The sequence below is a fragment of the Phytophthora sojae genome (genome assembly GCF_000149755.1).
Source record: "Phytophthora sojae unplaced genomic scaffold PHYSOscaffold_14, whole genome shotgun sequence".
In the NCBI taxonomy this organism is placed as follows: domain Eukaryota; phylum Oomycota; class Peronosporomycetes; order Peronosporales; family Peronosporaceae; genus Phytophthora; species Phytophthora sojae.
The window spans coordinates 1,261,344-1,281,889 of NW_009258128.1; the positions used below are offsets into that span (position 1 = coordinate 1,261,344).

Sequence of the window (20,546 nt, forward strand, 5' to 3'; positions counted from 1 at the left end):
AGTTTTTGTATGAACTTTATTAAATACAAAAATATTGGAGCGTTTATGTATGCACATCATTGTTTTTGGCGCAGTACGCGGTACGACCTCCTACATGCAATTCCGTTTTGATGTTCGTTTCGTAAGACATGTCAGAGGAGCTGACGGTAAATCGCAGCAACGTTAGCACATAAATAGAACTAGCATCGTCCTTTGTGGCCAGATGGCTACGCAGCTCGTGCAATCTACTATCTGCACGTTGGCGCCAGTGATGGTCAGGAGGTCAAGTTGTTCAATATCCATATCGGCAGCGTCGCGCGGTCTGCCAAGGTTTGACGAGGCGATGTTTGCGCTGCTGATCCTGCCTACAGTTCTATTACTGCTGCTCATGATGGCCAGGTAACTCACACCCAAAACGGAGATGGCGTCGCACCGTCAAACATGCATCGGTGCCAATGTATTCATGCTGTTATGACATGCTGCTTGCAGACATGATAGCCACGCAGCTCGTGTTGCCTGCGATGGAGATGGCGGCCAGTGCGGTGATGTCCTGACGCTATTGTACTACGACAAGTGGCTGGCAGCCACTGGCTGGCGCCCTTTAGCGATGGTTGGTGCTGAACCAATGGTGCACAAATGCATCAACACCGCAGCCGCTGGCTGCTGGCCGCGTTGCCCACACGGCTTGTGTTGCCTGCGATAGCGTGGCGCCCTTTAGTGATGGTTGGTGCGCAAATGCATCGACACCGATCTTGTGGCACCACGTGTTGACCAGGGAGCCTAATACGGAGGTAGCGTGGCCCAGTCTACCGGGGTTCCTCAAAGCGGTGCATGACATACCCACGCTTCTATTACGGCTGACGGTGACGGCCAAACTGCCCGAGTGGAGCGCGCTGATGCAGGTGGTGCCAAGCGTGTTGCACCTGGTCAATGGTTTGGAGCACGGAAACATAGTACTGACAGTACTAATGGTAGTAATGATAGTAGCAACTAGGTATTACAATCACTGTAGAATAATAATGTACTTAGAAATAATGACAAAATTTGTAAAGAGTAGCACAGCCATGATCAGGATTGATATAATTCCATCTCCATCTCGGAGCGGCTCGGCCACGATGACCTGCCGTACCAGGTCGTAGTATAACTGCGTCACTACATCGTCGCACCGGTCCACCGCGTCACTAGACGGCGCCACGTGATCTCCATTGTGGACAACACGAGCTCCACGGCCAACACGGACAGCGGCTGCACGGCGTAGTGCAAATGCGTCAGGACCTTGGTACACCGACGAGCATCTCCATCTTGGCATACACGGGCTGCGCGGCCATGATGACCTGCAGCACCAGGTTGTAGTATAACTGCGTCACTACATCGTCGCACCGATCCACCGCCCCACCAGACGGCGCCACGCGATCTCCATCGTGGACAACACGAGCTCGGCTCCACGGTCAACACGGGTAGCGGCAACTCGCCGCAGCACAACAGCATCAGGATCTTGGAGCACCAACCAGCATCTCAACATCGCCTACATTGGAGGCATGAGCTGCGCGACCATCGTGGCCAGCGGCAACAAGTAGTAGTAGATCAACAGAAGCAATACTGTAGCGCACCGATGAGCGCATGATTGAGCACGTACATCGCCAACAGTGGAGGCATGAGCTGCGCGGCCATCATGGTCAGTGGCAACACCCAAGATGGGTGGAGTTAATACCATTCACAGCGCGATGCACAGCAAGAAACGCTGGACTCGGTCGGTTAGCCACGTCGAGTACCGTTCTGGTAAAGCTGTAAACGATTGCAGACCATTACTAAACTTGTTTGTAGGCGATGTTTCATATTGTAATAAGTACATTTGTGAGGGTTCTCCAGCAACTAGAAACACTATTACGGCCACAATAAATGCGTACTAGGTTACTCATTCTATTCCATGCCATTAGCTTCTACCGTGAGTGTCGTCCGGCAGCAGATACTTCATGCACGCCAACGTAGGCCTACAAAGTTACACAATAGCGAACAATAGGACGCAATGCTCCAAAAAAGCGCGCGGGGTGCAAGTTCGGCAAGTGCAGAACACAATGCTCTGAGTGCAGCTAAAGCGGCCTAGCCCTGCCCTCCCATGGTGTCCATGTTGCGCGTGAGGAGCGACCAGCGCAGCCAGCCGACTTAGCCAACGGTGTGCCCTGCTCGTTGATCGCCACCAGGATGAGGCCACCATGACCTCGTCCAACTTCATCCCCAACGGCAGCTGGGACATTGACATGCCGGTGGTGGACAGCATGGCCACGTCCGGGAAGATCCCTGCCGCTTGTCGACACAGAGTGGCCTGCCACTCCTATGGCGCAGAGTGCAGCTTGCGCTAAAGTTCTTCGAGCAGCGATGATCTGCCCGTGTGCAGTCAGTTTCTGCAGGCTCTGCTCACCACCGGACGACCAGTACACCGCACTTGGACATGTGCAATGCCATATCATGCACACACTCCATCGCCATCATCGCCTACATGGGCTCAACCAGCTTCAGGTGCTGTCAGGAGAAAGCGACACCCAAAGCCGACAAAGCCGTCGCTATAGTAGACGGGTTGCCGCTGGAGCTCATGTAGCGGTCACTACTCCTATACAACGCACCAAACAACCAAACCACTGCGTTAGAGATTAGCGACATCAACCTTACTGCAAGCGCACATGTACCCCGAGCAAGCCACCTCGATGCGAAGAGCTTACACCCATCGCGACGGCGTCCTGCATGAACTTCGGTCAGACTGGCGTTAGTGTGAGGCCCCAATAACAAGCTTGATTCAGCAGGCAAAAAAGTTGAAAACCACACTATTGTTGTCGTTTATACAGCTACTACCTAATACATACATACTGTATACAAGTATTTAGTCATTTGATTTGTAGATCGGTACATCGCCCTGAATCCACCCATTCCAAAAGCTCATATAACTACTGGAGGCCACAACAAGTTTGCACTACTAGATGCAGGACGTAAGCTTGGCACGCGGTACCCGTGCGAGACAGAAGGCAGCACGGACGAAGCAGGGCCCACCGCCTCCGCCGAAGACCGGTCGCAAGACAGCTCAGCAACTACGTGGTGTAAATAGAGAAGATGTTGGACTCGAAGTAGAGAACGTAATAACGGCGCACCCAGCAACACAGTCTACAGCGAAGTCAACGAAGAAGAAGAAGCCTACCCCGGACCCGTCATTATATATAGGTTTGCAGAACGAGAAGGATATCTACAATCAGCTAGTTCACCGACTACTACTGCACGACAAGGCAATGGGCAAGCAGCTAGTCCACCAACTACTACGGTTGAGACGTCTCGTAAACGTAGCTCAAGTTTGTTACCGACTACCCACAACAGAAACGCCGTGCTATCGAGATGCAAGCGGAAGAGGGAACGCCGGGTGTGTATACCTCTGCAGATCGTTTCAGCGATAGTGCCTTAAGCGCAAGCTCGGACTTCTCTGACGAAGACGAGGAAGCTGCAGAACGTTACGACCAGCACAGAGAGTATTTGCAGCAAGCTGAGGCGAGCGCTGCAGCGTCGGCTGAACTACAACAACGTCTCGCTATCTCAAACCCTGACGTCAACACATGCTTCGAGAACATCGTCGGTTGATATGATTACATTCGCTCCGATGATGAGATCGATGGAAATGAGTCGGCGGACGATGAAGACGAATCTTGTTTAACTAACGAGATGATTCGCGAGCTGATGGAAGAGAACGATCACGATTGGTATCTTGATGAATACGGCATCGACGTTAATGACGACGACGAGCTGCTCAAGTTGGCTAAGAATCGCGACGAAATCAAGGAATGGGAAACTGATGGATGGGAAGAAGGTAAGCTACATTGTTGCCAACTACGTCGTTAACAATTGCGGGTTTACTCACAATATGGTTTATAGTTGACCCGTCGGTGGGGGACCAAACCGAATTCGGTAACATCTACAGCGGAGAATTCGGTCCGACGCAGGAGCTGGTGGATATTGCGGATTCACCCCTCAAGCGGTTTTGGTATTTTCTACCACAGAGCCTCTGGCAAGACATTGCTGACGAGCCGAACAAGTATGCGAAGCAAACGGTCATTACCCGTGCTCGACGCATTCGAGATCTCCACAAAAAGCTCAGGCGGAAAGGCGGCATGCGAAATGCGCCAGTAGAATCGCTTCGCGAAATCCGACAGCGCTTGAGGAAAATGCCTCCCATTCAGCCTTGCGAACTCCACGTGTTTTTAGGGCTCCTCATTGCTCGAGCACTGGCACCGATTAGGCATCGTTTATCTGCGCATTGGAGTACAAGCAGCATCGGGGCGATTCCTAGCGGAACGTTTGGCATGTGGATGGCTCGGAACCGGTATGATCTGTCATGGAATATTACTAAAATGTACGACTAACAGAACGATTGTACTTGTCTTGCTTGTAAAAGGTTTGATCAAATTAGCCAGCATCTTCACTGTGGCGACAACAAGGACCCCCGAGCTGGTTTGGACAGGGCTTGGAAAATTCGCCCCATCCTAGATGTACTGCAAAGGACGTTCAAAAGTGGATATGTCCCGGGTGGTGTACTTTCATTCGACGAAGGCATGTTGCCATCGCACTCCAAGTTCAACGGTACCCGCGTTTTTATGAAGGACAAACCTCACTAGTGGGGAACGAAGTTATTTCTGACCTGTTGTCCCAAGACATCTTACTGTCTAAGGTAAGACCCCAACTTTAATTTTGCGGGTGTAGCGGTTTCCTCTCATGTCTGTCAATTATTTTCTTTGTAGGGCGGAAGTGTACTGCGGAAAAAACAACACCTTGGCGGACCCCAGACAATCGATGACAAGTCGGGACCCTCTGCAGTACTACCGAACATGGCGCATGTCATTCCGGCGGATCGCGAAGAATGGCATATGGTGGTTACTGATCGATTCTATACTTCGGTGTCGCTATCGTTGGAGCTACTTTCACGGAAAATTTTTACGGTTGGAACAATTCAAACGCGGCGAATCGGGTTTCCTGAGGCGCTGAAGGACGGTCGAAAAAGCGACCAGAAACCATCAGACGCGGCGCATACAGGATCGCGCGAAACAAGAAAGTACCTGAAATGGTAGCCTGTGTTTGGATGGATTCTAAACCAGTACATCTACTGACGACTGGTGCCAGTACACACGAGCAAACGACTGGTGCGTTTGATGATGTTGTAGTGGATGTATACCCTTCTAACTTTTTTTTTTGTAGTTTCCACAACAGGCTACGGCCAGCCAGAAGAAGTACCTTGCCCAAAATTAGTCAAGGATTACCACGCTAACATGGGTGGGGTGGATGTCCATGATCAGCTTCGTCTTCAGAGGTTTTCGCTCGAGTTGTGTTTTCCCTTCAAGAAGTACTACAAAGGGTAACGTCGTTGAAAGCTCTCGTTTTCCAGAACTTGGTGCTCGTCTTCCTATCGACAAAATAATTTCCAACTTTTATCATGTCCTCATTGCTGGATTCAGCGGCAGTCAAAGCGACGAGAGACGAATCCACGGAGAAAAAGTTTGCTTGGAAGCGGATGTGTGAGGTGGGCAGTCTTGCTGACTGGGTGGGTAGTCTTGCTAACAGGGTAAGCTTGAAAGTGAAGGCCTCGACAAGTTAGTCTATTTAAACACGAGCTGAAATGAAGAACGCGTTCTGATCTATTTTGTTTCATGTCTTATCTAAGAAAATGAGGCCGAGGTTACCTGCAGCCTAGGACGGGAGCTGGTGCGGCCACCAACACGACCATGGGCACGGCGACGGCGCTGGGCACGGAGACGGCGCTGTCCTCGGGCACGCCGTTGAGCCAGGCAATGATGCAGGGCGCGGCACGATTCTGGCTAGCGCATGAGAGCTAGGCGATGCTGGCTAGCGGCCCGTCGATTGTAAAGTGATCTGATTAATAGCCAATCATTACCTTTGTGGTGACTTTTGATAAAACCTCACCTGTTTGTGGTGACTTTTGATAAATATTCCGTTGCACATCGGGGGAGGGGGGGGGGGGACCACTTCAAATCTGAGCTGCATAGTGACGAATATGCTGAAGCGCTTGATCCCCCTCCGCCGCCGCTGTGGCGTCCTCCGTCGCCATGCCCGCTTCTTCTCCTCTTCCCCCTCTCCGCCCCCTACTCCTTCTACCCCCACGTTCTACGACGACCTGTCGCTCTACCTCAAGCGCGTCGTGGACCGCTCGCACCAGTTGACGCGCTACTCGGAGCACAGCGTCTTCCCACCGTCCAACTGGACGCTCAGCAACTACCTGCTCTACGCGCAGCTGCAACTGCCCTCCAAGACAGAGATTGATGCCGTCGAATTCCTCACCGGCGCCCGCTTCGCCTGCGATCGCGTGATCCGCGCCATGCACTCGCAGGAGCTCGTCGACTATGCGGCGGACAACGCGCCGAGACCGCAACAAGCCGACGAGATGGAGAAAATGTTCGAGCCAACGTGCTACCAGCGGCTGTTCCTGCCGCGCGTGAGGCGACTCGGAGGGGGAGTCTCGAGCCTCCAGTTGACGGAGCTCGACTTCACGGGCGTCTACTTGAGCGGCGTCACGTGCCAGCGCACCACGCGCGCCAACCTCAAGGCGGAGGAGACTCTACGCGCGGTGGTGGGGGAGACCATCGCCCAGAAGCAGAGGGAGAAGCAGCTCAAGGACGGGGGCAGACCCAACGTCATGGAGGTGGTCTCCGACCTGAGCGACATCAAGCACAAGCTGCAGAAGAGCAGAGACAGCAGTGACGACTCGCAGGATGAGGCCGTCGTGGAGAGACTGCAGCTGGACGCACTGTTCCACACGACGCAGACGGTGGAGGCGGTGCAGGCCAAGACGGCCGAGAGGGTGACGGTCACGACGGACGTCAAGACGACGCTGAGCTTCGAGTCGCTGGTCACGGAGCCGGAAGACGTGGACTGGCGCATTGTTAAGATGAACCAAATGGGGCGAGTCGTGAACCGGACAAAGGGGAATTAGTTGGAATCGATTCACCTGGCGACCCTGGCCAAGACGGAATGTTCGGTATTCTGGATTTCTGGATGAGGCGCCTCTCTCCCGGGTTGCCGTTGTAGTTGTTCTGGGCGTTTGCCGCTTGAGTGCGAGAGTCTACTCGGCTGCGTCGCAGCTCACAGCAAACGCGGCAGCTACAGCTAGTGCGATAGAACTCAGAATCAGCGTGCCTGGACAACTAAATAATTGTGACGCAATTGTTATTAATAAGTGCGCAGAAAGTCGTACTATTATAGTATTTGATGAATGCGGTGACCATCGGATTGGACCAAATCATTGCGAGCGTAAAAATATCTAGGCCAAACCAACTACTTCAGTAGCAGTTCGTGGATTAACAAATATCCATAGACTTAGTGGGGATCAAGAACCAAACATTGTGCAGAAAAGTTTGGACGCTCTGTGAGCACACCCCTCCCCCCACTTTAGTCGTTGGACTGAAATCCATTCCGAGCAAGCTGCACAAATTACATTGATTCAGCTGTTGCCCCCTCCCATCCTCCGGTTCATTGTCCGCCAGGCTGCATCATCTCCGAGCACTTGTCCGCCCATTTGTGCATCTCGCCGGTCGGCACCACAAAGAGCTCGGCGAGCACTCGGTCCACTTGTCGATGCAGTGCGAATCCTCGGAAAATTGTCTTCACCACGTCCATCGTCGACTGGTGCTTCTCCAGGCCGGTCAACCACGTGTCGGCCACCACAACGATCGCGTCCAAGCTGACTCGCAACTTTGCATCCCACTTCCCATTGTTGACGTCCTCGATGCGCTCTACCAGCAGCTCGTAGATGCCACGAGCAAGTCGCTTTCCCTGGTTTCCATCCTGTTCCCCCTCCACTCGCTTCATCCTGAGCACCAGGTCGTCGACTGACGTGTCCAAAGCTTGAGTCGGTGTTGGCTGAGCAAAGTCTGCACTCGGATACTGCGCGAATCGTTTCAGCCGCTGCACCACCACCAGGAGATTCATCCGATGCGCAGGCTCAAACTGGCACATGTTTTCCACCAACTGCCACTGCGCGTCCGTGAACTCTGGAGGGCGCTGCGGCAGTTCTCTGTTACCCACGCGCCGCTCCACGACGAAGTTGTCGAGCTGGTTGCCCCACGGTAGCTTCCCACTCACCGCCTGGATGACACACACGCCCAGCGAATAAACATCCGAGGCGAACGACGCCTTCTCTCCTGCCAAACACTCAGGCGCCACCCAGCGGACAGCGCCCGACCGCTTGCCCTGGTCTGCCGCGCTCGCAACGGAACTCAGCCCGAAGTCCGTGAGCTTGGCCTGCCCATCGCTACCGACGAGGATGTTGTCGCACTTGACGTCTCGGTGGACGATGCCGCGCGCGTGCAGATACTCGAGCCCCAGCGCCGCCTCGTACAGCATCGTCCAGACGCCCGACGGGTGGTCCTTCAGGTACCGGTCCAGCGAGCCGTTCTTGGCCTCTTCGCACACGAAGTAGGGCGTGCCGATGTGGCAGCCGCCGAAGAGCTTCACCACGTGAGGGTGGTTCAGACTGAACCACAGCGCCACCTCGTGCTCGAACATGCGTCGCTGGTCCCCTCGATTGCTCCGGTCCGAGTCGAAGAGCACTCGCTTGACGATGACGTCCGAGTTGAGCCACTTGGCCTTGGAGACCTCGCCGTAGCCGCCTCGAGCGACCACGACCTCATTCTCCAGCTCGTACCAGCCGATAAACCACTCGGGAAGCGACTGGAAGACCGTCGCCGACTGCTTCGAGCAAGCCTCGTCGTACGCCTTCTGGATGACCTCGAGCTGGGAAGACGAGTAGCTAGGACTCTGCAGCTCTCGATGCAGCAAAGTGAGCAGATCCTCCGTCTCCGTTGGCTGCAGCAACGTGAGCGTCTTGTCCACCTCCGACACGAACAGATCGATTTTGTTCCTGCGAAGCTGTGACCACCTCTTGTCCATCTCGAGGCTCAGGTCCGACGAATCCCCCAGTAACTTCACCAACCGCTGCATTTGCTTGGCGAAGAAGTCGAGGGACTGATCACTGGCGCAGCTGGAGGACAGACGGAGAATGGGGCTCGTCGACCGCGACTGCTGCTGCTCAATGGCCTCCTGGATCGCGTCCAGCACCTGGAAAACCTCTTCATAGTCCTGGATGCCGATGCGCGCGTCCGTGGAGTCGCTCGAGTCGAGTACACGGTAGCAAACCGCTTCCAGGTCCGTGAAAAGCTCAATGTAAAATTCATCTTCGGAGTCTTCAACCGACATTTGGACGTCTTGGAGCTTGGTGACAATGTCGTCTCGAGAAATGGGCTGAGTCTGCACAGATTCTTCCGGGGTCAGCAGATCGATCAGGCGCTTTAAATCCTTGACAAAGGCGGAAACCGTGGCATACTCTCGACCGATCCGCGTCATATCCTGAATCAAGGTAAGGAACGCAGTGGGGAAGTTGTACTGATCGTAGACCCCGACAAAAAGCCAAATCAAGCACTGGTCCAAGCCGTGAATATCCATCTTCAGCTCCGGTGGCGCTCTAACCTGGATATCACGAGATCACGAGGCGACGAACTGAGCGCAATAACTCGCTGGGAAATTCCCCAGCTTGGCAATCCCATCGCTGCCGATCAGAATATTCTCCTTGCACACGTTCCCATGAGTGATTCTCCTTTCATGCAGATACTGGACACCAAGTGCAGCTTCATACAAGTGTCGGAATGCCGCTGCAATGCTCGTTGCAATCAAGTCAGACTCGTGACGATCCATCTTCTGTATCTGCAGCTTCAACGACTCCAACGACCCGTTCGCCATGTACTCGCAGACCAGTAGCTGGTATCCTTGATCGATGGCTCCGTACAGCTTCTGGACGTTCGGGTGGCGAAGAGAGCGCCAATTCGACACGAAGTCCCTGAAGGAGGCATCGACATCGCGAGACTGCACGAACAGCTTGATGGCCACGTCCGAATCCAGCCACAGTCCGTGGAAATCTCCCCCGATGTCCTTGTCTGCTGCCGTAATGTCGCCAAACTCCACTTCTGTGCCTCGGATTGCAGCTTGAGCGTCGACCGGGTCACTGGAGCGGAGGAGGTCCAACTTCACTAACGGTAGCAGCAGCTCCTCCGTTCCGCGCTTGCGACCTCGAAGGGAGGCATGATCGAGAGCAGTTCGACCCTGGTTGTCAGTGAGAAAGGGGTCGGCGGTCGCATCCAGCAGCATCTGCACCGATTGAACAAAGTCTGCTTCAGCAGCTTCCGTCAGAGCTGTCTCCCCATCGTTGTCTTGTGCATTCACGTCCACACCATGCTCGAGAAGGACTTGGAAGGCCTCAGCGTTGGGGGGTTCTCTGCGGCACAGAATCCTCAGGGGCGTAAATCCATCCTCATCTCTTGCGTTAGCGTCCGCTCCATTCTCCAGCAGCATGTGCACAGCCTCAGCGGCAGGTTCTGGAGCAGCACAAACAATCATCAACGGCGTCCGGTCGCGCTTTAAGACTCTGGCATCCACTTCTGCGCCGTTCTCCAGAAGCACAGCAATCAGCTCGGTGTTGGGCTTCTTAGCAGAGCACAGAAGAGTCAGCGGCGTGTCTCCGTCCGCATCTCGGTTGTTCACATCTGCTCCGCGGTCCACAACGAGCAACCGGATGAAATCTGCCGTGGCGCACTCGTTCTCGCACAAGTACGAGAGAACGGTGCAACCGTGGTTGCTCCTCACGTTCACGTCAGCATTGTACTCTGACACCAACAGTTGCGCAATTTCGATATTCTCCTTGCTGCTCTGATCGCACGCTATCATGAACACTGTCCTCCCCTGTGCGTCCACTGCGTTGACATCCGCACCATTCTCCAAGAAGAATCGCACTAGATCGGCGTTTGCACTGTAAATTTTGAAGAGATGCATCAACGGAGTTGTGCCATCAGAACCCTTGGCATTGAGATCCGCACCCTTATCGGCGAAGCGCTTGACCAGGTCGCAGGTGGCGCGCCCCCTGAAACACATCTGCATCAACGGCGTTAACCCGTCCTCGTCCTTCACATCCACATTTTCGGTGGCATCTAGCAGCCACTCCATCATCTCTGGGTCGCATGTCGAAGCAGCACTCCAGAGAGGGGTCCTCCCAGCAGCATTTGGTACGCTGGCGCACGTGGGATCATGCTTGACCAGTAGGCGGGCGATCTCCACATTTTTTCCGCCAGCCGCCGAGATCAGAGCGCTGTGTCTCCATCGGTGTCCTTCGCGCACGCATCAGCTCCACATTCCAGTAAGAGCTTCACCACCTCGACGTGACCGTCCCTAGTCGCGAGAATTAACGGAGTGCACCCGTCCTTGTCCCCTTCATTTACGCACACAACTCCACTATCAAACAACAGTTGGGCAATCTCCAAATTCCCTGCACTCGCAGCAAGCCCAAGCACTGTAGAACCATCTTTGTCCTTTACGCCAGTGTCAGCTCCATGCTCCACTAAGAGCTTCACCACGTTGGTGTGTCCACCCAACGCTGCAAGATGCAGCGCAGTCTGTCCTTCATTATTCACCGCATTCGTCAATTCTTTCAACGAAGTTGCTCCGTGCTTCAGCAAGAACTCGACCACATCAGCGTGCCCATTTTGGCAAGCAAGGAGCAGCGGCGTCATTCCAGTTTCGTTGTCTACTGCATTCACAGCCACTTTCCGGACGTCCACTAAGCGGGTAACTTGTTCCAAACCTCCAATTTCACAGGCGAAGCGCAGTCGCGCTTCCATGATCGGTTTCATCGCAAGATGTACAGTGTCCGGCGAGGCCAACACCTCTTCGGTCGCTTGGTTGTCTTCACGAAGCCTGGCGTGGTCGAGTGCGGTATGGCCTTCGTTGTCTGTAAGCAACGAGTCCGCACCCGCGTCCAACAAAATTTGCACTATAGGAATGAACCCGATTCGAGCAGCCCGCATCAGCAGCGTCTTGCCCTCACTGTAGCGCGCGTTGATGTCCGCCCCATTCTCGATGAGCGTGTACAAGATCTCGTTGTCAACGTCGCTGGACTCACAGACGATCATCAACGGCGTCATTCCGTCTTGATCCCTCGTGTTCACGTCTGCTCCGTAGGTCACCACCAATTGCCGCATGAACTCTGCATCGACCAAGTCCTTCCAGAGCTCCATCACTGAGAACCTGCACAGGTCCATGAAAGGCGTTGAGCCGTTCTTGTCTTTCGCGTTGACATCAGCACGAAACTCCGTGATCATCAGCCGCGCGGTCTTAGTATTGGTGCCACATCTCCATCTCGCCTGCCTTGTCTCTCAAAGACCTCAGCAGATATGTTAGCGCTGTGTTCCCCTCGCCATCTCTCGCGTTGATATCAGAGCCCTTCACCAGCAGCCTCACAACGTTCTCCTTCACCCTCCAGTAGGTGACGTTGCTGCACAGATGCATCAACGGAGTCAAGCCGCGCTTGTCTCTCGCATTGACATCGGCGCCTCTCTTCACAAACTTTTCAACAAGTGCGTCGTGTTCCGCTTTGCCCTTCTTGCAGAGCTGCATGAGCGGAGTCGTCCCATCCTCGTCCGCCTTGACGTCCACATCGCCACACACTTCCACCAAGTAGTACACGAAGAAGGCCTCGAGGTCTCTGGCTGCAAACCAGAGCGGCGTACGACCGTGCTCATCAGGATCGTTCAAGTTCTCATACAGGCTCAGCAGCCCAGCCGTGTCGTCGTTGTCGAATTCAGTACCCGCAGCTGCCATCAGAGCTGTCCAACCTTTTTTGTTCTTTGGGTCGGTCTTGGCCCCATTTTCCAGCAGAAATTTGACCATTTTGTAGCGTCCACGGTAACTCGCAAGGATCAACGGGGTGTCCCCCTTCTCGTCCGGCTCATCCACGCTCGACTGGTAGTCGACCAGCAGGCGGCCTCCACATCCCCCTTCCGGGCCGCGAAGCTCAAAGCCCTCGATCCGTCGCAGTCCTTCGTGTCGACATTGGCCCCGTGTTCCAGCAAGAACTTGACGGTGTCGACGTGTCCGTTCTCGCTTGCGAGGATCAGCGGCGTCTTTTTGGAGTTGCCATCGCTGGCGTTCACGTCCGCATTCTCGTCTACGACCAAAGTGGTGACTAAAGCCAAGTCCCGACTCTCGCAGGCATCGCGCAGACGCGTTTCCGGTCGAGCCGACATTGAATTTGACGCTTCGTTGAGCTCTTCTTTGGCCAAAGGGAGAGAATTGCCGAATGACGCGGGGCGAGCCTGGTAGAGTCGACAAAGGTGTAGCCATTGCTGCTTGCACCAAGCTCACAGCACAGGTGATGTCTACGTGAGATGTACCCATTGATCCCGCGGACTCAGTTAACTTGTCCCCGCTGTAGCTGGTCTTTCGTGCCAAACGTATCATCTCGACCCACTGCGGCAGCTCCATCAGCCAGCGGTGGTGGAGCTGCCAGTGTATGGACGTTCTTTGAGAATTACTTACGCATATATAGGTCATATCTTGTATGAGCGAATTAAATTGCTGTACATATACATGTAGGATCCTATACACAAAAAACAACTGACAATAATTTCCAAAAACGAAACGCGATTCATTATTTATTTCGAACCTGAGGTTGACCGGCGTCGGTCGAGTCAACCATGGCACTTCGACTGGCAGCCTCGCGCTCCAGGCGCTCCATCCCCAGCGTCAAGGTGCGCTCTCCACCGCCTACAGCTCCAGTCCCATCCACTCTACACTGTCACCCCATGCAATTCCACTAACCGCTGCAACTATTGGCTCTCAATTCCGACGGCCTCCTTTGCCCCTGCAGATCCACCGCGGTGGTCGTCGCTCGTACTCGTCATCGCCCCCCAAGAGCGCGCTGGGGACGCTCGTGACCGCGTGCAGGCGCGTGTCGGCCAACGCCGAGCTGCTGTCCACGTACGAGACGGAGCTGCAGCTGTTCCCCGCCGGCCTCAACCCGGCCGCGCTCTGGTGGACGCTGGTGCAGCTGCACATGCCCGCGCAGACGCGCGTGGAGCTGCCCGAGTTCCTGGAGGGCGCCAAGGCGGCGGCCGAGACGCAGCTCCGAGCCGTCAACTCTGCGGACTTCGCCCAGTTCGCCGCCGGTCTCACGCGCGAGTCGGTAGCGGCCGCGGAGCTCTCCGACTACTGCACGCCGCGCTTCTTCGAGAGCCTCAAGGACGCGGCGGCGCACACGCTGCGGGACCGGAACATGACGCTAGAGCTGCAGAGCATCGAGATCCAGAGCGCGGTCGTGGCCTCCGTGAGGTACGCGCAGCTCACGCGCACCGAGTACGAGGCTCAGACGGCGGGGCTGGGCGTGCTCCCGCTGCTGTGGGCGCGAGACGCCTCCGTCGAGTACATGCAGGTCCAGGTCACGACCAGGAGCCTCGAGACGACGAGGATGACGCTCATGGGCCAGGAGGAGTGTCTCGCGCTGCAGGACAACACGCGCACGTGGACGTTCGGCAGCAAGGTCGGCAGCGTCGACGAGCTCGACTGGCGCATTGTCACCACGGTCGGAGCCAACAACGCCGCTAAGCAGCTCTCGCGGAAAGTGTATGCTGATGAAGGTGGAGAGACCAATGAGAAGGTGGCGGTGGAAAGTGAGGAGAAGGCCTAGCTGATTTGGGAAAGAAAATATTTGTGTGGAGCGTAACGCGGAGCGGAAGCCCGGGGACGTTAAAGTATGAAGTTTACTGAAATCTTTGTGAAGTTAGCCCCCAACTGCAAACAAATTGGAGTGCATGCAGTCAGGCCTGAGTAGTTTGGAGGGCTCCTCAACTCGAACATTAGAGACAGCATAATAAGGGTTATCAAGTTCTTTCAGAACTGATTACGACGCGGGCGGAATCGGGACTGGTGCTGTTGAAGCTCTCCTTGGCCCGTAAAAATGGTCACTGGCTACGTGATGATAATAATCCCAACACTTTTCAGGCTGGAAACGTCGACAGAATCTGTCCACGTTTCCGTCATCTGATGATGCACGACTCGTCCTAGTTCGCTCTGCCAGAGCACACTTCGACCACCTGGATGAACATTTGATTTACGTATGTGCCAAGACCCAATGACGTGGTATCAGCAGATACCAGCCGTTTTTGGCCTGTTACCTGCAGATACCAGCACTTGGGTCATCATGACCTAAATACCACGCGTCCATATTGGCAAATACTCGGTGTTAATATTAGTGGCGAGGAAGTCTGGCTAAGTGAGATTTTTCGTGCATCGGCCTCTCGCCGACTCGCCGCACTAGCAGCCGAGTCTCCGCTACGTCTACGTGCAGTTCATGCCATCGAAAGAGGGTGCCAGCCCAGAGTACGCAAGGGAGTCGCGCTAGGTAGTGAGTGGCCAACGGCAGCGATCTCATGGCCTCGTGCTCCAAGCTGGGCGAGTCGAGCGACATCTCCGACGAAGCACTTCCCAAGCGGCTACGTCACTGCGGCATCACAGCGATGACGAGCAAGGTAAGCTCTCTTCAGTATATCGGACTCTACTGCTCTAATAACTCAACACTGTTTTAAAAAAGCAACCATCTACTGTAGACAATGCAATGGACGTCAAATTCTCGACCCAGGAGTGCGGACAGAACGCTCATGGATTAGCCGTCTGCTAAGCCGCCCAAGGAACTGGGCCTGACCTTTTGATACCGCAGCAAGGTCACGGCTCCGGACTCAGCGATCACGTGCTCAAGCTTACTAGAAGCCCCAAAGCCCAAGCACGGTGTCGTCTATCTGCATTTCAAACTGGATGCGCTGCTTGACAAAGATGCCTTAGACTGGATGAACTCCATCGGCGGACGCAAGAACGAGGAGCTGCGTGGCCTGCCCGATGACGTGTGCGGCTCTTTTTCAAGGCTGCCCATGAAGGTAGCAGTCGGCGCCCTGCCATACTGCGGTGAGACTCTGTCCAAGAGCTCGATGAACAAGGAGACGGACGCAACTAACTCTTACCACTCTTACCCTCAGTGACGAGTACGCCACCCTCGGCTGAGCCACCGCTCAGAGAGAACCAGCTATCGCCGATATGATGCGAGCTTCAAACGACCCCATCTGCTGCATCCGTCGGCATTCACTAAGGCTAGCGACATCAATACGCACGCCCTCACGGTCGACCTGGTGGATTTCCTGCGGCATGGTGTACGGATCGGAGAGATGGCCGTCGACGGGCCCATTGGTACTGAATACCGCGCTGCCGGCAAGGATATACCCGCCGCTGGTTGAGGTGTTCGGCGAGGCCTCTCTGAACACCGTCGACCGGGCGTTATGGTAGCGCATACCAAGAAGTTCTTGGTTAGAAGTTATTAGCAATGGTTATGCAGTGGTTTATGCATCTTTCAATCTAGACAGCATAGCCCCCCTTATAATGAAATGTGCATAAAGACTTTTTACCCTTTTTACAGGTACATTTTACTCCAATTTATGAACCCCTGTATTACAATTATGAATGGGTAGGGCAAATGAACTATCATACACTTTCCATGTCTGTATCTCCATCAGTGGCGGGGCGATTTCGAACGAATTTTACCTCTTTTTAAGAACACACGAACTCATGTTGAACGGCGCTCAAACGCGACCCTTCAAATGTTACCTTGTTCGACGGTAAAACAAGTTATTAAACTGAGGTCAACTTTTTATCGAACCGGAGATCGCCCCGTTTGTATCAGCACGTTAATCGTTGAAGTTTAAGGTAAGAGTTGACGGCCGACGATTTATCCACATGGACCGTGGAACCCTTTTCAAGGGGTGGCTGAACTCCGGTTAAATGTGGTAACGGAGGCAAATGACAGTGGAGCCCGCCGTAAAAAACATATGAGAGGTCAGGCAGCTCCGTAAAAAGTATCCGCTAACGTACGAAACAATGTACTGAAGAGTCGTTTGGATTAAGTTATTCATTAATAACCTAATTCAAGGTATCGGTCAGTACACTGTTAGATCCTTGGCAAAACTGCCATGGAGCAGTGAAGTCTAAATCCAAAGGCTATACTATGCTACCGCTAGTTATTACGAACCACTCATGCGGAAGCAAGAAGGCAGCACTAGACTTAGATGGCATATTAGTTGCTGCAATTGTTGACTGAAGAAATCTATAAATCGCTTGCTACACACAGTTCTGCAGCAGCGGGGGCAACCGATTACGAAGAGTGGCATGATACAGAAAGCGGTGACTAGGCCAGATGTGCCATATAGTGGAGACAATAGCCAGGATGTATGATCTGTAGCTGTGAAGAAAACGTGGAGAATTCTCTTTTTGCCCTGACATTTGGTATATTATTCTGACAACCTTGATAAATAGACGAAGTATTGTCATGTGCGCAGGAAGTAAGACGTCGTTGCTCTCCAAAATCGCATGCTATTTCCTGAGCAAGTTAAAGTAGCAATGTGGAATTCTGCGGTCTTGGATGTTCACACAAACGCCAAATGTATAGCTAACACTAGCGTTTGTTAAATGTTTGTTACTGTATAGTGAATCTGGCGAACATGTATGTGGAGTGAGACGTGTAGTCGTTCATCTTGAAGCTCTTTTAAATCACTTACAGTGAGTTCGTGTTATTGTGAAAAGCACTTACGTGTTGGGGGGCACACTGCTGGTCTCGCTGTTTCAATGAGCTTTAAATTAATGTAATGTAAGAGCAAATGTGCATACCGGTGGTTGTTGAATGTAATGTGACTGAATTTTTCGCCATGAGTTACAATTTTACTGATATATTGGCTTGCTGAATGCTCGAGCACGATTTAGCCTGGTACTGTGGGGGATATTTAGTGATGTCCACCCGGAAATTTGTTGCAATCGATTCAGCAGCCAACGGTGGCAACGCCAAAGCAACTTATAATGATTCGGAAAGTGTTTATTTACTACTGTAGCATGGAAACCAGGACTAAGCAAATGACTATACATTGATTTACGGTTGAAAGAGGTCGAAAGCTACGACGGCACTACCAGATGCGGCACGAGATCCCTTGCTGTTACGTCAAGCCTCTTTCCTGTCTTCATTTATGGCGGCGACGGATGACTCGGACATGCAAGTTCTAGTTGATCAGCATGTGTGCCACGTCGGGAACACGCGTGCTGTCTACCAGTGCTCGCTGCGCTTGCTCGTGGCATCGGTCCCCGTGCTGCCTATACCGTTTTCCATATTATTAACCATATCGTTACCAGAATGATACATCAAGTATCTTTTTACGTTGGTCATAGTAGAAGCAAGATAACTGAAACAGCAATTTTCTGAGCCACGGCACTTTCCTCGCCGTTTATGACCAATCATACAGCTAAGAGGGATAGGTAAAACCCCGCGCTATTGTGTCTTCTGTAGTATATCTATCAACACTATTGTGTCCCCAGGGGCACGGACGCGATCATCGAGCACAACACCAGCGGCAGCCGCACACAGGTCGCCGCCGGTAGAAGCGGCAGCAGCGCCACCAGCGACATCGACAGCAGGGTCTCGGACGCGATGGAGGTGACCGTGGCCTTGGAGGACGCGGTCAGGGGCGTCTCCGCCGACATGGACACGACCACGGACGCGATGGTGGCGGGGGACTCGGGAAGCAAGCATAACGGCGGCCGCAGCGCCGTGTGTGCGCCGGCAACATCATGACCACGGAAGCTTTGGGCGTGACCGTTGTCGTGCTGGAGGTGTTCGTGGGTGCCTCCACCGGCACGGAGGTTGGCAAGAATGTGACCGGTGACCAGACAGCGTGCGCAAATGCATCGACAGTGCGGAAGGAGACCGTTGTAGAGGTGCCAGCAGTACCGTCAGCGGCATCAACAGCATGACGTCCTTTGTAGAGATCGTGTCCGTACTGGAGGTGATCGGTGGCAACTCCGTCAGCATGTAGTCGGACGCAATTGTAGCGGGCGACTCGGGCAGCGAGGGCAGCGGCCGTGGCAGCGCCGTCAGCAGCATGACCTCAGACGTGGTGGTGGCGAACGTGGCCGTGCTGGATGTGGCCTGAGGTGTCTTCGCTGACATATACACAGTTGGGAGTTATTGTTATGCTTGGAGGCGGGTGGAATTTCTAATAGCATCCTGTCGGATTATACGCAGTGGAGTGTGGTTAACTTGCCGCTATGGTGCACCAGTGGTAAAGCAGTATGTTGTCAGCCACGAGCTAAATCCGCATTTACGGCATCAAGACTAGCGGGGGCAGATGGAATAGGTGTGACTTAGTGCAGTGAAGTATAAATGGTTAGTTGACTTTGACTATCTTGAAAAAAATGATGTGAGGTTACGCCTTGGTGGCTGCGTTAGCCTTCTTTTGGTCTTGGCGGGCCTTCAGAAATGGATGGTTAGCTACATAAATTGGAGAGGTTCGTCGCAAGTTGCCGTCGACAGTGTACACTTGCTTCGGCAAGTAAAACAAATGGTATTTCTGCCAGCAAGTCCAAGTTTGCTGTTGGCACAGATGCTGCTTCGTAGGGTCAACAGGGTATGTGCACTTGCACAACGCAACTCGATGGGTCTCGCAGTAGTCGGTTTTCTCGGTAGGATCTCTGCCCTCGAACTTGCACACAGTGCATTTCCGCATTGAGCGACTCCTTCCCTGAAGCACCTCCGAGGACGCTCTTGCAACACACGTTTGTGCGTGATCGCCCGAAGACTCGGATACATCTGCCGACGCCGCGGTTTGGGTCGTCGTCCGCATTGTTGTCGTTGTCGGCTTCGCAGCATACACCAGTCCATGTTCCCTATCCAGAGATTTCTTCCAGTCCCCATTGAACAGTTCTCGAACCAGTGATGCCACAAATGCGCGATGACTATCGCGGGCTCTTGACCTCGTTTGGGCTGTACCTCCCGTCGAACGAGACTCCTTGCTCTCACCACGCGCCAAACTATCGCAAATGTAGGCATTGCATCTGGCTATATCAAGCATGACCATCGCTAGTTTTTTATGCCACTTCTGAAATGAGTGGCCATCGGCTAGAAAAAATCGTGCACGCAGTTGGTCGAGCCGATCAACACCTTGCATCGCTGAATTATACTCCCCGACGCAAGTAGGAGCAGTGAAAGCCACACTCGATTCTTTTATACGACGATGCACAGTTGATGTGGTCGAAGCATCGGCAGTAGAAACGACATTGACAATTGAGCCATCCACCCAACTAGCTGCGACAATGTGCTTCTCTAAGCATACACCTTGCTTCATGTAGCCCCGCGGCTTCGCGTCCTCCTTACGAATCATCGTAAAATGAGGGGAATGCTTGCTAGATGTGCGTACAGTGCCACGCCCAAAGAGACCAATCGATCGTAAAGTCTCCAACAGCGAACAGGAAGTGTAGAAGTTGTCCGTGTTTACAATGCGACTGGATCCTTTCAAAGATGAAGTAGCCTCCATGACGTGAGAGCGGATTTCAGACGACTTCGCGGTTAGATCAGCGAATTTCTGCAGTTCTGAGCGTGAAATTACACCGTCCAGCCGATCATCAAGTTCACTGGAGCAGTGCAACTTGAAACTCACCGCGTACCACGAGGTAGAACAGCAACACACGTATAACTTGAAATGATACTTTCCGGTGGGTTTTTGTGGGTTGAAGACTATAATGTGGCGGGCGTACTGGGATCGACAGGCAATTGTGGTCTCATCAACAGCCACGTTTCGACCGACTCCAACATGGCGCAGGCATCGCGATTTCAGAATGCTCAT

The 20,546-nt window shown here is 53.5% G+C and overlaps 8 protein-coding genes across 8 annotated transcripts; 5 read left to right on the top strand and 3 right to left on the bottom strand.

The window, feature by feature from the left end:
* Window positions 1-580: 580 nt before the first annotated feature.
* Window positions 581-1,650, bottom strand: PHYSODRAFT_307379 (hypothetical protein; the record flags this gene model as incomplete). The annotated part of the gene is made up of 6 exons (XM_009540069.1): window positions 581-759; window positions 820-902; window positions 1,005-1,224; window positions 1,265-1,313; window positions 1,488-1,578; window positions 1,616-1,650. 6 exons carry the CDS (start codon window positions 1,648-1,650, stop codon window positions 581-583), a joined length of 657 nt encoding a protein of 218 aa, XP_009538364.1.
* A 1,301-nt stretch (window positions 1,651-2,951) lies between these two features.
* Window positions 2,952-4,376, top strand: PHYSODRAFT_307380 (hypothetical protein; the record flags this gene model as incomplete). The annotated part of the gene is made up of 4 exons (XM_009540070.1): window positions 2,952-3,305; window positions 3,340-3,588; window positions 3,625-3,823; window positions 3,889-4,376. The coding sequence occupies 4 exons, from the start codon at window positions 2,952-2,954 to the stop codon at window positions 4,374-4,376; spliced, it is 1,290 nt and encodes a 429-aa protein (XP_009538365.1).
* Window positions 4,377-4,432: 56 nt separating this feature from the next.
* Window positions 4,433-4,621, bottom strand: PHYSODRAFT_532307 (hypothetical protein; the record flags this gene model as incomplete). Its single annotated transcript, XM_009540071.1, has 1 exon — window positions 4,433-4,621. A coding segment is annotated over one exon (189 nt), but the record flags the coding sequence as incomplete, so codon positions are not given.
* Window positions 4,622-6,019: 1,398 nt separating this feature from the next.
* PHYSODRAFT_319834 (hypothetical protein) lies at window positions 6,020-6,955 on the top strand (the record flags this gene model as incomplete). Its single annotated transcript, XM_009540072.1, has 1 exon — window positions 6,020-6,955. The coding sequence occupies one exon, from the start codon at window positions 6,020-6,022 to the stop codon at window positions 6,953-6,955; it is 936 nt and encodes a 311-aa protein (XP_009538367.1).
* Window positions 6,956-8,145: 1,190 nt separating this feature from the next.
* PHYSODRAFT_532095 (hypothetical protein) lies at window positions 8,146-9,216 on the bottom strand (the record flags this gene model as incomplete). Its single annotated transcript, XM_009540073.1, has 1 exon — window positions 8,146-9,216. A coding segment is annotated over one exon (1,071 nt), but the record flags the coding sequence as incomplete, so codon positions are not given.
* Window positions 9,217-13,538: 4,322 nt separating this feature from the next.
* On the top strand, window positions 13,539-14,527 carry PHYSODRAFT_319836 (hypothetical protein; the record flags this gene model as incomplete). The annotated part of the gene is made up of 2 exons (XM_009540074.1): window positions 13,539-13,592; window positions 13,712-14,527. The coding sequence occupies 2 exons, from the start codon at window positions 13,539-13,541 to the stop codon at window positions 14,525-14,527; spliced, it is 870 nt and encodes a 289-aa protein (XP_009538369.1).
* Window positions 14,528-15,269: 742 nt separating this feature from the next.
* PHYSODRAFT_307384 (hypothetical protein) lies at window positions 15,270-15,872 on the top strand (the record flags this gene model as incomplete). The annotated part of the gene is made up of 2 exons (XM_009540075.1): window positions 15,270-15,368; window positions 15,561-15,872. The coding sequence occupies 2 exons, from the start codon at window positions 15,270-15,272 to the stop codon at window positions 15,870-15,872; spliced, it is 411 nt and encodes a 136-aa protein (XP_009538370.1).
* Window positions 15,873-18,154: 2,282 nt separating this feature from the next.
* Window positions 18,155-18,857, top strand: PHYSODRAFT_254492 (hypothetical protein; the record flags this gene model as incomplete). Its single annotated transcript, XM_009540076.1, has 5 exons — window positions 18,155-18,183; window positions 18,244-18,479; window positions 18,509-18,599; window positions 18,641-18,728; window positions 18,777-18,857. 5 exons carry the CDS (start codon window positions 18,155-18,157, stop codon window positions 18,855-18,857), a joined length of 525 nt encoding a protein of 174 aa, XP_009538371.1.
* Between the last annotated feature and the right edge of the window lie 1,689 nt (window positions 18,858-20,546).